Genomic DNA, 14,399 nt, shown 5'->3' with positions numbered 1-14,399 from the left:
CTTAGTTCCCCGACCAGGGATCGAACCCGCCTCCCAGACATTAGAAGGCAGATTCTTAACCACTGGACCATCAGGAAAGTCCCTTGACTTCATGTTTAAAGTGTACCCTACCACACATATTCTCTCTCTCTCTCTCTCTCTCTCTCTCTCAGCTGCGTAATTGAATGGCTGAAAGGACAATTCAACTGAGTTGCCTTTTTTGTTTCAGGTTCTTATTCCTATGTTCTTACTTCATCTATGCTGAGAAAGAGAGAAAATCTTACCCATTTTTTTTTTTACATCTTTATTGGAGTGTAATTGCTTTACAATGGTGTGTTAGTTTCTGCTTTATAACAAAGTGGATCAGCTATACATATACATATATCCCCATATCTCCTCCCTCTTACGTCTCCCTCCCACCCTCCCTATCCCTCCCCTCTAGATGGTCACAAAGCACCGAGCTGATCTCCCTTGTGCTATGTGGCTGCTTCCCATTAGCTATCTATTTTACTTACCCATTTTTAAGAAGGAATTCCTGGTCAGTTTGAAGTAAAATGATAGTGGAAAAGGGGGAAACTGGGGTGAAAGTCCAGTGTTTAGGGTATAATGCCTGGGAACACCACACTGAATAAGACAGTCCTGACCTCCAGGAACCTACCATGTGCTGGGGGAGACAGGCCATCAGCACAGAGCCTGAGTGCTAAACAGGGGCTGAGCGTGAAGTGAGGGGCCCTAACCCAGACCCAGAGGGCCAGGAGAGATGCTGTGGAGGAATTGACCAGGCTGAAGACAAAGGATTCAGAACAGTAGTACATGGACTGAACAGAAAAGCATTTCGGCAGCAGGAAGTCCCCACGCAAAGCCATGACATATTGAGGAAGGGGGAGAAGAAACCTAACAGGTTTGGATCGTAAATGGCCACAAGGTGCTTGACTTGTAGCGTAGGGATAATAGGGAACTTTGGAAGAGTTTTGTGCAGGGAAATGATATAATATATTTGCATTTTAGAAAGGATTTGGGGGCAGAAGATCGAGTTGGGAAGACCAGTTAGTGTTCCCGAACCCAGGTCCGGCTGCTCCCCGCTCAAAAGACAATAAAGAGACCAGTTTGGTGGAAAGGAAAGTTTGCTTTATTTTGGATGCAGGCAACCGGGGATGGGTGGGGTGGGTGGGTGTGGACGTCCGTCCAAAGGCCAACGCCCCGCCCCCAAAAATCAGGGGGCAAGAGCTTTTATAGACAGAGGGAGGGGCCTACATGCAGAAACAATACAGTCAGCTCTGACAGTCATCTTGAAATTGGTCATTGGTGGTCTGACCAGCCTCATCTTGCTTGTTTTAGGTACAGTTAATCTTCAGTTCCAGATTCGGTTTGGCCTGCATTTCTTTGAGGCCATTTCTCGGACTTGTGGCAGCTTATGTCGTGGCTACAGTCTGGTCGTCATGTAGTTCACTTCTTCCACCTGGTGGGAGTTTCAGTATCTATAAGACAGCTCGCAGGACATGGCTCAGAATATTGTCCACAGCAGTTGAGGAGGAACAAAACGTCCTTGACTATATGACTAAGCGATTCTTTGGTCTCCTTTGACGGTTTTCCTTTGTTTCTGCATTTTCTCTCTTCTCTGATTAAACTCAATTCTTTGGCTAAAGGTTTTCCACAGACGAAAGGCAGGCTGAGGACATGGTGTTGGCAGGGGCAAGGACCATAGGGTCCTGCTCTGTTTCGTTAGGAGGCTCTCGTAACAATGCTTGGGATGGGGGGAGTGGCAACAGGGATGGAGTGAAAAGGGCTGATGGGAGACATCACAGAGGAGCCTCATCTGGCCTGGTGGCTGTGAGATGGGGGAAGAGTCCAAATGTATCCATGTGTCCCAGTAGCGCCACCAGGCAGGTAGTGGTGTCATTCTGGAGGAGAGGGACCCAGAAGGACATGTAGTGGGAGCAGGTAGAGGAGGAGAGGGTGAGGGATTCCTTTGAGACATGCTGCCTCAGAGGTGCCTGTGGGGCGTCTGAGCAGAGATGGCCAGCAGGCAGCCTGATCAACTGGTATGGAGCAGAGGAGAAAGTCCTGGGGCTGAGAGAGGACTGGGAGAGTCCTTCGAGCCCTAGGGGGGTGGGAGCACCCAAGGAGCATGTGAGGTCTAAACAACGAGGCCAAGGCCGAGCGCTGAGGGACACCAACGTTGAAGGGATGGACAAAAGAGGCGGAGAAGGAGTGGCGGGAGGGGCAGAGAGGTCAGGGAGTTGGGGTGTCGGGAAGCAAGGGCAGCTGTGAAGCAGCGGGGAGAGGAGTCTATAGGCTTCCAAAGTTGCAGATACAACCAAGTCCCCAGGTCTGGAGGTCGGGGAGGGCAGGTACTTGCCTAGTCCAGAATCAGCAATAAAGCAATAAATCACTCCTGAACGAACAGATGAAAGCCCGAGATATGTCGTGAATGGCAGGGGAGAAGCCTCGGTGTGTTCACTTCTCTGGGCTGCAGAGTGGGTCAGAGGTGAAGGCCGCTCAGCTAGTTCAGTACCAGGATCTACACCCCTCCTCCACGGCCGCAGCTATAATCACCTCCTCTTCCTCTGTCATCCTCTCCGGGAATAGGCAGCAAAGCACGAATCTCATAGAGGCATGACAAAGCCCCCAAAGTTGTATAACAGGTCTCCATGACACAAATTGCCGCAGAGGGAAAAAGAGTCAGGCCTGAGAAGCTTATCTTAGAATATATCATGACTCGAATTACACAGGAGGACCTAGGTAAATAGACGCAAACAGGGATGAACGCAGCTACAATGACGGTAAACGCCAAGGGGTCAGATCTCAACTGCACACCCAGCGGGCAGTGAGCGCTGGGCGAGGGGAAGGCGAGTGACAGTCAAGAGCCCAGGCAGAGGCGGAGGTGTATTCCGGAGGAGAAGGAGGCCTGAGGGGAACTGGAGGAGGAGGCACAATTTCTGAGGAAGGCCCAGTCACCTTGGGCAAGGTGGCTTCCGAAGCTGGAAGGAATGCAACCGTGATGGGCCCCCCAGCTCAGGGAAACACCAGATCCAGGACTTGAGGGACCGGGAGAGGACCAGAGGCTTTCCTAGGGAGTCACCACTGCATGGGATGCCCACAGATACAAGGTAAATTGGGCCTGTGTCTAAAAGAAATCAGTGTATGGGTTGGTAAGGTGTTTAAAAAATCTCACTAATAATGCACAGGGGATCAGGCCTCAGGGATGTGTGTCCCAGCACCTCCACTGGCTGATAACCTTGAAGAGGCCGTCTCACCTCCCAGGGCCTCAACATGTTCATCTGCAGGACCTTACAGTAGTCCCTTTCACAACCTACTTCCAAAGATTGGGGGGACCAAATTAGATAAGTGTACGTGACAGTGCGTCCATAGCCTCTAACCCCTCTGTGAATGCCACTGTGTCACTCGTCACCCTGCCTTGTAAAGAAGGCTGTGGGTATCTGACTCCCAGCTAAACCAAGGGAGCCACCAGAGCAGCTAACGATCACGTCTGATTCCTCTTTTTTATTCTCAGTGGCAAGCATGTTATCTAGTACACGTCAACTGCTCAAAAAAGTTGGCTGAATAGATAAGTCATTGGTATGTACAGGGAACTATCAGGAAAAGACCACTGTGTGTTTCATAGCAGTTAGATCTAGGAAAGCTCTTTTCCACTGCGAACTGTGACTAAAATAGTCTACTCTGATTCTAACCTTCTGTCCTATTCTAACTTGTGTCACATAATATTTGTGTCCTTGAGAGCAAAATCCTTATCGCAGTCATTCACTTCAAGGTAAGCTCCACATGGGCAAGAACTTGGTTTTTTTCAGAGCTGTACCTCAGCACCTAGAGCAGGGCCTTGTGCTTGTTACAACTCAATATGGATTTGGTAAATGAATGAGTGGCTTCTGATCCTCAGCACAATGCTAGGCATTCAGCAAATGTTTGTTGAATGGATAAATTATTAAACAAGGGGGATTCTGTTCCCTTCTAATGTCCCTTTCTAGCATTATCAACCGAGGCAGTATAGCAAGGTGGGCAGGCAGGCAAGCCCTGGAGTCAGATGGCCTGAGTTTGAATCCTGGCTCTTCTACTTAGCAGCTGGGTGACCTAGAGTGAGCTACTGAACCTCTCTGTGTTTCAGTTTTCTCACCTGCAAAATGAGGATAATAATAATTTTTCTAATAGGATTATATGAATTTATTTGAAAGATACATATTTTGCACAGTGCCTGGCACATAGTAATTGCTATTTTTTTATGACCATATCAGTCTCTTAATAATCTTCAATGGCTCCCCTAGCTACGGAATAAGACTTAAAGTCAAGGTCCCCAGGGACTTCCCTGGTGGTCCAGTGGTTAAGACGCTGCGCTTCCACCGCAGGGCGCTTGGGTTCAGTTCCTGGTCAGTGAACTAAGATCCCACATACCGTGTGACGCAGCCAAAAAATAAAATAAAATCATGGTCCCCACAATTTGGACTCCAGGTCCCTCTCTTTCCAGTCCCATCTTCCCACACTTTTTTTTTTTTTTTTTTTTGTGGTACGCAGGCCTCTCACTGCAGTGGCCTCTCCGGTTGCAGAGCACCGGCTCCGGACGCGGAGGCTCAGCGGCCACGGCTCACGGGCCCAGCCACTCCGCGTCATGTGGGATCTTCCCGGCCGGGGGCACGAACCCATGTCTCCTACATCGGAAGGCGGACTCTCAACCACTGCGCCACCAGGGAAGCCCCATCTTCCCAGACTTTAACACTAGGTACTCTTTACAGGCTACTACGCTGTTGCCAGGCACTCCACTAAGTGGTGTATATCCATTAATTTGTTTCCCTTTTTGCACAGCTCTATTAGGTAGGACTTATTATTGCCCATATGTCACTAATGATGTGGCCAAGGCTCAGAAAGGAGAAGTAACTTCCCCAGGGACACCCAGCCTACACCGAGAAAGTGGGATTCCATTCCAGGACTCCCTGACATGAAAGTTCACGCTCTTATTCACTGGCTTCTGAAATCCTTGCTATGCCGATTGGTCTATGGACCAGCACTACGAACATTACCTGGGAGCTTCCTAGAAATGCAGACTCTTGGGCCTCACCTCCGACCAGCTGAATCAGAATCTGCATTTTAGCAAGATCCCCCCAGGGGACTACTGGGCACAGTAAAGTTTTAGAAGTACTGTTGTAAACTACTTTCCATCAGTCAGACACAACTGCTAATTAAATCAAATATGTGATCTTATTTAATCCCTACAACAATTTGGGAGGTCACAGGGTGGCGGGGTGGTGAGCATTGTTATCCCATTTTGTAGATGAGGATACTGAAGGCTCTGAGGGTTGAGTATCTTGAGCTGAACCCACGTGTGCCTTATGCCAGCATGATGTTCTGAGCGCACCCAATCCCAACTTCCTCTGCCTGGAATGTCTTCACTCCCTCTCTCCCCCTTGACTTCTTCTCCTCCTTTTAGGCTCCACTTAAGACCCCTTCCTGCTAGGTGAAGACCTTCTTATCTACATCCCACTAGTCAGATTAATTTCTTCTTCCCTCAAAGTGCCCACAGCTCCTTGCACCTACCCTTTTCTTGGCCCTAATTCATTCTTTTTTAAAGAAATCGTACTAAGTACATACTGTGTGCCAGGCACATAGTAGGCATTGAGTAAATGTTTACTCCCAATGCATTGCTGATTGAGTTTATTAAAAGCATTTTCATCACCCCTGTGTTATTCTCCTGTGTGTTTGTTTTTCTATTCCTCCCACTGCTCTGAGCTCCTCTGTATACTCAGGGCTTAGGGTTTGGCATCCTATAGGGCATCAAGTCATCGGAAAACAAACTAAATGCTCTCCCATCTAAAGATGAAATTTGTCTATACTTAGAGTGTTACTAGGAGTGAGGCCTTCCAATTCCCAAGAATAGCAGAGGACACAAGTGAGATGATGGACACCTCTCTGCTCACCATCCCTGACCTGACACAGGGTGCCAGAATTGACTACTGTCACAAAATTGGCAGATATTTGAAAATCTAACCCTCATCTTTCCAGGTCATCAAAGGAAGACCCAGAAATATTAAGTGATCTTTTCTAAGTCCCCAGGGTTAAAACCATGTCCCCAGTAACCTTCTGTCACTTCACAAGAGAAGTAGAAAGGGCAAAGGTGGCCGTGGTGCAGGGCAAAGATCTCCCAGACACAGAGAGCCTAATAGTTCCCTGTGTTGCGTCTCCTTTACAGGGAGACCTGGGCAAACCACATGTTTCTAGGGGGTTGAATTAGTTTCTAAAGCTCCTTCCAGCTCTAAGATGCTGTGCTATAAAATGAGAGAAATGTGAACCTTTGGTTGCTATGATCTGAAAATATTTTGAATGTGGAGAATCAAATAGTACAGCAGTGCATGAACAAAATAATATGTTAATGACTAAGAAGATTGTACTTGATCCAATGGGAAACAGCAGAGCTGCTGCTGGTGATGTGTGTGTGTGTGTGTGTGTGTTTGTCTTCCTCCCTTGAGCTCAAACATATATTTTAAATCACTAATATAGTAATCAGGCCTCTGGCAGCCTATCTTGCCCACACACACACACACACACACACACAAACCACTTCAAATTAAAATGGGGGGAAAAAATTCCACTGCTGCTGCTTACATCCTTGCTGTATCTGGGTGGCTTTTTTTTTTTTTTTTTAAGAAATTTTTGTCCTGGTGAAAGTGTTGGATTGACAGCCCCTGGAGGGGCCTCTGATCTCAGACTGGGACACGTGGACGTGGGCCAGGAGCTGGGGGTTTTATTAGCATTTCGCTTTTGCACACCACCCGCCCCTGCTAGGCCGTCACAATCTGGCCTAGCAGAGGGCCCCCGGACCCCCAACCGACGAGTGGTCAGATCGGCCACCTCAGAAGCACTCTGGCCAGACCACGTGCTCGGGGCCCTAACAGTTAGCAGGGGAAATGGACGCGCTGTGACGTGTCTGGCCGCCCGGCAACAGGAAGGGTTAGGTCCCCAACCTTTCCCCCACCGAAGGCTCGGGGCCAGGAGACGAAAGCGGGCCAGAGGCCGCACGTGGGTCTAACTACCGCCCGGCTCCAAGCTCCGGCCCACTCCGGGGCTCCCGCCCCAGGCTGGGCCACGCAGGCCTAGGCGTCGTCGCGTCCCCAGCCGAGCCCCCGAGGCCGTCTGCGCCGCTCGCGCCCCGCAGAGGCGGAGGCGCAGCTGCCCCTCCCCGCCCGACGGCCGCGCCCGCGCCGATTGGCCGCCCTCTCGTCCAGGTGGGGCGCCCCGCCCCTCGGCGGCTCCAGGTGCGGCGGTTGGACCCGGGCCGGGGCCGGGGCCGGGGCGCCATGGCCGAGTCCCAGCTCGGCTGCCTGGACGAGGCGCACGTGAACGAGAGGGTGACCGCGGCGCAGGCAGCCTTCTACTACTGCGAGCGGCGGCGGGCCGCCCTCGAGGCGCTGCTGGGCGGCGGCGAGCAGGCCTACCGCGAGCGGGTCAAGGAGGAGCAGCTGCGGGACTTCCTCTCCAGCCAGGAGCGTCAGGCCCTCGGCGCCACCTGGAGCCCCTACGAAGTCGCCGCCGCCGCCGCCGCCGCCGCCGGCCGGGGCAAGAGCAAGGCCGAGGCCGAGACCCCGACGCAGGCCGCGGCCGAGTCCGGCGATTCCCTGGCCTACTGGCCCGACTGCTCCGACACCGAGGTGCCCCCGCTGGAGCTGGGCTGGACCGAAGCAGCCTTCTACCGCGGCGTGAGCCGCGTCACCCTCTTCACTCACCCTCCTAAGGAGGAAAAGGCGCCCCACCTGAAGCAAGTGGTCCGGCAGATGATCCAACAGGCCCAGAAGGTAGGCCACGCCCCCACGCCTGGCCCCTTGGACCAGGCGCCACCTCCGAGGCGAGGCAAGGCCTGGGCCTGGCCGCCCTTTCCACCCTCTGGAAAATGGGACCAGAGCCCTCCCTTCCGACGTGGGTCTGGTGAGTCCTCTGGAGAGCGCGGATGTGAACGTGTTTGGCAAATTACAAGGTGTTGGGACAGTTGCTTGTCACCATTACAGTGTCCAGAGGCGCTGGCTTTCCTCTGCTCTGTGCTTCTGTTTCCCTGTCTGGTTTCTCTCCCTAGGGAAGAGTGTGGGCTGTGGAGTCCTTTGGTAAAATGGGCCACTCAAAGGTCTTGATAATAACCTATGTGCTGTTCAGGGATTTACAAAACATATCCCTGGCCATTTTGTGATTTGATCCTCAGGCAACCCCAGGAAGTGTGGTGTGGCCTCCCACCCCAAGCCACGCTGCTCTTAGACGGTCCCCCAGAGTCAAGGCTGGCCTGGCCCCTGGCCCCTGAAATTCACTCCAGCTCTGGGCCCAGTGCTAGAGCTCACGCAGTCTAGGATGAATTAAGGGATGTATTTTGGTCACCTACTACGTACCTGACTCTGTGCTGGGTGCTTTGACAAGGCAGATCCCTGGACTTAGCAGGTCAAGAAGAAGCTCCCACTTACGGCGTCTACTCTACCTGGGGATTGAAAGGAGGTGATGTTTCCAGAGTGGCTGGTATTCTAATACTGGTGGGGCCAGTAGTTCGTAGGGCAGGGGGAAGATTTACTCTGTGCCCTTGGGTAGGGGTACCTGGGTAGGGCTTCCAGATAAAATATAAGATGTCCTGTTAAGTTTGAATTCCAGATAAACAACAAGAAAAAATTTAGTATTATTCAGTATGACCCAAATATTGCATTGGGACATACTGATGCTAAAAAGTCATTCACTGTTTCTGTGAAATTCAAAGTTAATGGGGACATTCTGTATTTTTACTTGCTAAGTCTGGTTCCCCTACATTGAGATTTGTTAAGAAACATCAGCAGCCTTCGGTGCCCAGTTCAAAATATACAGCAGGAGTGGCTTGGGTTCACCATTCTGATTCAACTCAGTAACTGTGGTTGGAGCCCTTTTATCCCTAGAGGCTGAACGAGCCTAGAAAGACCGGTGGTGGGCCTCCTCTTCCTGGAAGGCGCAATGCAGGTAGTTGGCTAGATTGGCTGCCAGAAGGAAGGGTTAACTTTTCCCTGTCCATGTTTCCACCCTCCCTCTCTAAAGAATTCCAGCTTGTCTACCTGAGCGTCCTTTGTATATTGCATTCTGCAAAAGAGAAAGACAAGTTTGGACAGAGGAGGAGAAAGGACTGGGTGACAATACTGTGCAGCAGGGTGCAGCTGGGGTCAGGGGTCAGGGCTCACGCTGTAATACTAACAAGCCTTGATTTATGTATCCTTAATATGTGCCAGCCACTGTGCTAATGATTTACCTGCATTTTTTCTTTTGCTTTTCACAACTACGGAGTAAGATGGGTATTTTCCTTACGTTTGGATTCAGAACAGTTAAGTCACTTGCTGAGCCAGGGTTCAAACACCAAAGTCCTTCTCCTTAACTGCCGTGCTGTCGGTTGACTAAACCAAGGAGCTGGAATGGAACTAGCCTGGTCACAACCTGGACTGCAGGTTGTGACCCCCTGTTACAAGGAGGGGGAGACAGGGACCTGCCCACTAGAACTTCTAGTCCCATATGGGATGTCAGGAATCTCCTATGTAGTGGAGTGTTCTTAACTCTTTAAATATTTAACAACAGAAACTTTAACAACTGTGAACTGATCCAATGCATACATATTAAACCAGTAATTATTTCCTATGTGCCTACCGTGTGCTGGGCACTAGCCATAGGAGGATATAAGGTGGCCTTTGCCCTCCAAGAGTTAATTCAAATGCTGGGGGATGTGCTGGAAGGGAAGCAGTTTTTGAGGCTGGATATGCCTAATCTGGGAGGGCTTTACAAGGAACGTAAATTGCAGAGTTGAAAGGAGAGAGAGAAGGAAACTGGAATGGGCAGTTTCTCCTTAAGAGACTCAGGAGAGAGAGATTTTCGGTGTACTTTGCTTAAAGTACAGGCGGAAAAGTGCCTTCAGGGACCCAGAAGTGAGTCCGTGGCCTCTCCCACGCTGGCAGAGAGGAACCAGGGGAGGTTGCTGCCGCTTGGGCTGCTGTGACCACTGTAACTGCAGGGCGGGGGCAGGGGGGACTGGACTTAAATCAAGACCCTGTGTAGACAAGGAAACGGCTGGTTCTCATTTACAAGGGCAGAGTGAGAGGACCAAATAACTGCGATTTGGAAGAATAGTGCATTTGGTCATTGGACAAATATTTCAAGGTTTACTATGTGCTAAGCACTTCAGTAGAAAACAGACATATAAAACACACCTCTGCTCTTAAATGGCCTAATAGTCTAATAAACCATCATTTTAATACAGAATGATGGGTGCTTAACAGAGGGCGTGGCAGGAGGGGCACTGACCCAGCCCCTGAACCGGGTTAGGGAAGGACCTTTGATGCTGAGGGCCTGTCTACAAGCGTGTCTGAATGCAGCAAGAAGGGTGGAATTGCACCAGGCATCCACCCATCTTTGAGCCCCAGCTCCCTTCTGACCAGCGGCACCCATTTTTGAGTCTACTGAGTAGGTTTAGAGAGTATTGCCTGTGCTCCAGGAGCAGAGGAAAACCTACTGGCCACCCACCTTGAAGACTGACCCTTGGCCCCTGCATTCCTGAGCCCCACACTCGAGGATACCAACTACCCAGCTCCTCACTGCTTACCACAGTGCCTCCCCCAGCATTTCCTTTGGGCCTCAAAAACCGTGTCAGGCAGAGGGGAGGCCCCTGAGGTCCAGAAGGGTCTAATGATTTGTCTTCAGACCAAGGACAAGGCGAGGACACAGCTTCCCCAGGTCCCTGGTCAGAACTACCAATGACTCCGTGTAGATATAAACACAACCCAGGAGAGGGTGGCTGCTGGGCTAGGAAGCTTTGATTACCTGGGAGCTGCTGCTCTTTATTCCCGTGGCAGTGAGAGGAACAGGCCCACCTGGTTGGTGGGGGACAGAGGGGCATGGGTAGCAGACCCAGCCCTACCCCATCTCTGCCTGTCAATGGTGTGTCCCTTGCCTTCAGGGTCTGGCTCAGAGGCTAACCCTTCTTTGGCTGTTTATCAAATTTTCAATCCAAAAGTGACTTTTTGTTCTCAGACGTGGCTCCTTGTTTGTGCCACATGTGTGCCTGGCACACAGCTCGATTTAGGAGAGCCCATTTTATCCTCGGGGACTAGCAGCTTTGGAAGAGCTAAGACTCCCTCCTACACCTGTCCGTCATCTTTGTAGGGCCCCAGCGGCACGGGCAACCAATGATGTTTGTTTAATTGATTGCAAACTGCCTCCTATTGGCCACCCGCCCCTCTCCATCGGTCTAGGGAAGCAAGTGTCTGGAGAGTCCCCAGTTGAACTGCACATTACTGAGGGACCCCTTTAATCCCCATTGTTCCAAGCCACCTGGCAGCAGAGAGAAGAATGCTCTAAATTGGGAGGAGGGGGGTGCAGAGGGCTTTGGGGAAAGGCTCCAGGGCAGGAGACATGGTTGGCCAGGTTAGCAGCCTTGGTTAGAGGTCTGGGCAGGCGATGGGGGTGAACAGCCGGGTACACATGCCCAGGGGATGTGACAAAGTCTCAGAGGCTCCAGTTCACTTCACCAGGAGGCTCAGCTTTCGGGTGGCAGCCTTTGCCACTGTCTCGCCCTGTTAGCCTCAATTGGCTCTTCCCTCATTCAGATACATCCAGCAAACAGCACGCAGCACCTTCTCTGGACCAGGTGCCTGGACCAGGCACCATGCTGGGCACTGGGATATTGACATGAAGCAGATTCAAAAAGAAAAAAAAGAGAGAGAGAAGAAACAAAAGAAACAGTTTACATATATATATATATATACTTAAATATGGCTGGTTTGTGAAATCTTGAGTCTGACGGTACATTCGTCAGCCACCTCGCAGCCTTGTTGGAGAGCTGGTCCTGCTTCTCGCCTAATACCTTTCCCCGTGCTCCTACCGTTCCACGTCAGAGGCTTTATCTAGAGCTCCTGAGCTGCCTTTGAAAAGCCTGATTCGCTGTGCAGAGCAAGAAAAGGCCTCTCAGGGCAGCCCGTGACCTGTGGGTCCAACACACTGTCTCCCTCGCCTAACTCTTCTTCCCTCCCTGAGTGACCACTCCTCGTGGGCGGTTATTTCCAAGGCGCGGGGCGGTTCCAGAGTCCTTGTCCCCTTGAGGCTGGCGGATAATGATGCAGCTGCAGTTCCAGGGACTGAGCACTTCACAGTCCTTCCAGGATCTTGCCTCGGCCTGTCCCAGCATCCCTGCCAAGCCCTTGGGTCTGTGGCTATTGGATTCTGAGTCTCTGTCTTTTACGCTCAGTCACTGATCCTGGGAGCTGGGGTTTCTGGGCAATGGAGACCCAGCTTCACGTCAAGGACAGAGAATAGGCTCTGAAGTTGAAAGGTCTTGATTTCTGTCCTGACCTGGCTACTTACAAACTGCGTTCCTTTGGGGTAAACCACTTCCCTCCCTGGGACTCCTGACCTGCAAAATTGGAGGGCATTACCTAGATTTCTGGATGGTTTTGAAAAATCAGGAAGAAAGTGTATGAAAGCAGAGGATACCAAGAAAGTATCGTACAAACATCAGTTGTCCTGGAAAGGTGCTGCCGTCGCTCTCCCCTCGCAGAGCCGGGAGGGAAATGTGGCTGAGCTTCCTCCCAGGACTCGATGCGGGGCTGCCTGCCAGGAGATCAGAGTTAGGACGGTCAGGGGTTGCTTCTCCTCTTCAGGTTGGAGGCCCTGTGCAGGTGCGCTTCCTGTTTCCTCCTCTGGGTGAGAGGAGCAGCTCCAGCTGCCCCCCCCCCCCCCCCCCGCACTTCTCAACTGCCTTGATCTGCTGTGGCCGTTTGTCAGGGCGGCTCTCATCTGCCAGGGCGGCTCTCATCTGCCAGGGTGGCTCTCGTCTGCAGGGCTGTGGTAACTGAGTACTCAGCCAAGGGTCTTCTCTATGATCTGCCACGGGCCGAGATGAGACAGGAAGGCACGGCGGCTCCCCGGTCCCTGAATCAGGGGTCCCTGAGGGCGTCCCCCTGCAGAGTCATTCAGAAGGGCAGTCTGGAAGGACTCCTCAGGACGATAGCTTGCACAAGTAGGCGCTGGGGCATGGGGACACGGGGGTGGGGTGGGTTGAGGTGGGGGACAGGCTGTGTTTCTGTCTTTGGAGAAGAGGGAGGCTGAGGCTTGGTTCCTCTGAAATCTGACAATTTAGGTCCCTGAAACTCTGAGGATGGGTGTTTCCCGGGGAGTTCAAAAGTAGAAGATGGGGCCTCAGTAAAGGGGTGCATTCTTCATGACTTCTTGGTCTCGTGGTAGCGTAGCCAGGTTTGCTGGGCAGTGGTCTCAGGAGGCCAGGTCACTGCAGGGGAAGGAGTACACAGTTGGCAGCCGGAGCCTGGGTGTCTTCATTCTTGCTCTGTCTTTCCTCCTCTACCAGGTGACGTTGGGCAAATCTTTTGACCTTGCTAGGCCTCCATCTCTGCATCTGTAAAATGGGGATCATTCTTGTCTTCTTGCTTACTTTCACAAGATTGCTCTGAGACTCCAGTGCAAGACTGTATGAGACAGCATTTTGAAAAAGATGACTAATAGAGGCAGATAAAAGGGATTTATATTACGAGGGGCTAACATTGTTGAAAGATAGGTGCTCTGCATGTTATTTCCTTTAATTAACTCAATCCCCAGCACCTTGCAAGGGAAATGAGGTTTTCCCAGAGGCCAGGTCTGAATTCAAGGCTTGTGTCCTTCTGCTACACATGCAGTTACTTTTGGGGATTGCCCCTGTGGCCACCGCTTCCACCTGAAATTCCAGAAGCAAAGTATATTTGTTGCCAGCCAGGTTCTGGGAAGCTCACCAACTAGTTCTGGAAACAAACAAGTACAGGACTACTTTGGTGGGAGAGGGAGAGGAGAGGATTCTTTCTGTCTGGTGGCACTGGTGTCACCAGGAAGCTGGATATAGGTAGCTTCCAGGGACGTATTTGGTTTGGCCATGCCACATGGCTTGTGGGATCTTAGTCCCCCGACCAGTGTCCTCTTGCTGGCCACTTTCTGGCCCTCTGGGACGTGGGCCCTCACTGACAAACTGAGACCTTAATGGGAGACCTGCTGGCAACCCCACGCCCACGCCGCCCCATCTGTCCAGGTGTACCCCCAGGATGCTGCCTCACTGCTTCACCTTGGCTGGTGGTCAGGTCCGCCTCCTTTTCCTCACAATGTACAGGGCAGAGCCTGTTCTGGGGCAGGCCTCCAATCTTCTGGGAGAGAGGAGCAGGGCAGAGGACCAACGAGCAGGGCTGGGTACTGGCTGACCGCCTGCCTCTGCTCCTGACACTGTCCTGACCACACCCCCTCCCAGGCTGAGTCACTCTAGTGATCCCTGCCCCTCCCCCTCCCTCCCACCACACCTCCTACCCCAGGGGCCATGCATGACTGGTCGGCCTTAGCTGGGGCCGCTGCCTTCCCCCCCATTTTCTTTTCCTTCTCTGAATTTTTGGAGTCTGTAGACTTGCTAA

General features: G+C 51.8%; 1 protein-coding gene across 4 annotated transcripts in view; it reads left to right on the top strand.

The window, feature by feature from the left end:
- Positions 1-7,102: 7,102 nt before the first annotated feature.
- The window catches only part of FAM83F (family with sequence similarity 83 member F), a 28,254-nt gene continuing 20,957 nt past the window's right edge, over positions 7,103-14,399 (top strand). The window contains exon 1 of one of the 4 annotated variants that reach the window (XM_019943721.3): positions 7,103-7,775. In XM_019943721.3, coding sequence (XP_019799280.1) covers positions 7,281-7,775 — 495 coding nt within the window. In that variant the 5' untranslated portion in view covers positions 7,103-7,280. The remainder of the gene's footprint in view (positions 7,776-14,399) is intronic. The other 3 variants (XR_002178027.3, XM_073788161.1, XM_019943706.3) reach the window with 3 other exon arrangements.

Source organism: Tursiops truncatus, chromosome 11, assembly GCF_011762595.2.
Source record: "Tursiops truncatus isolate mTurTru1 chromosome 11, mTurTru1.mat.Y, whole genome shotgun sequence".
In the NCBI taxonomy this organism is placed as follows: Eukaryota; Metazoa; Chordata; class Mammalia; order Artiodactyla; family Delphinidae; genus Tursiops; species Tursiops truncatus.
This window is presented reverse-complemented; position numbering and strand designations above follow the sequence as displayed.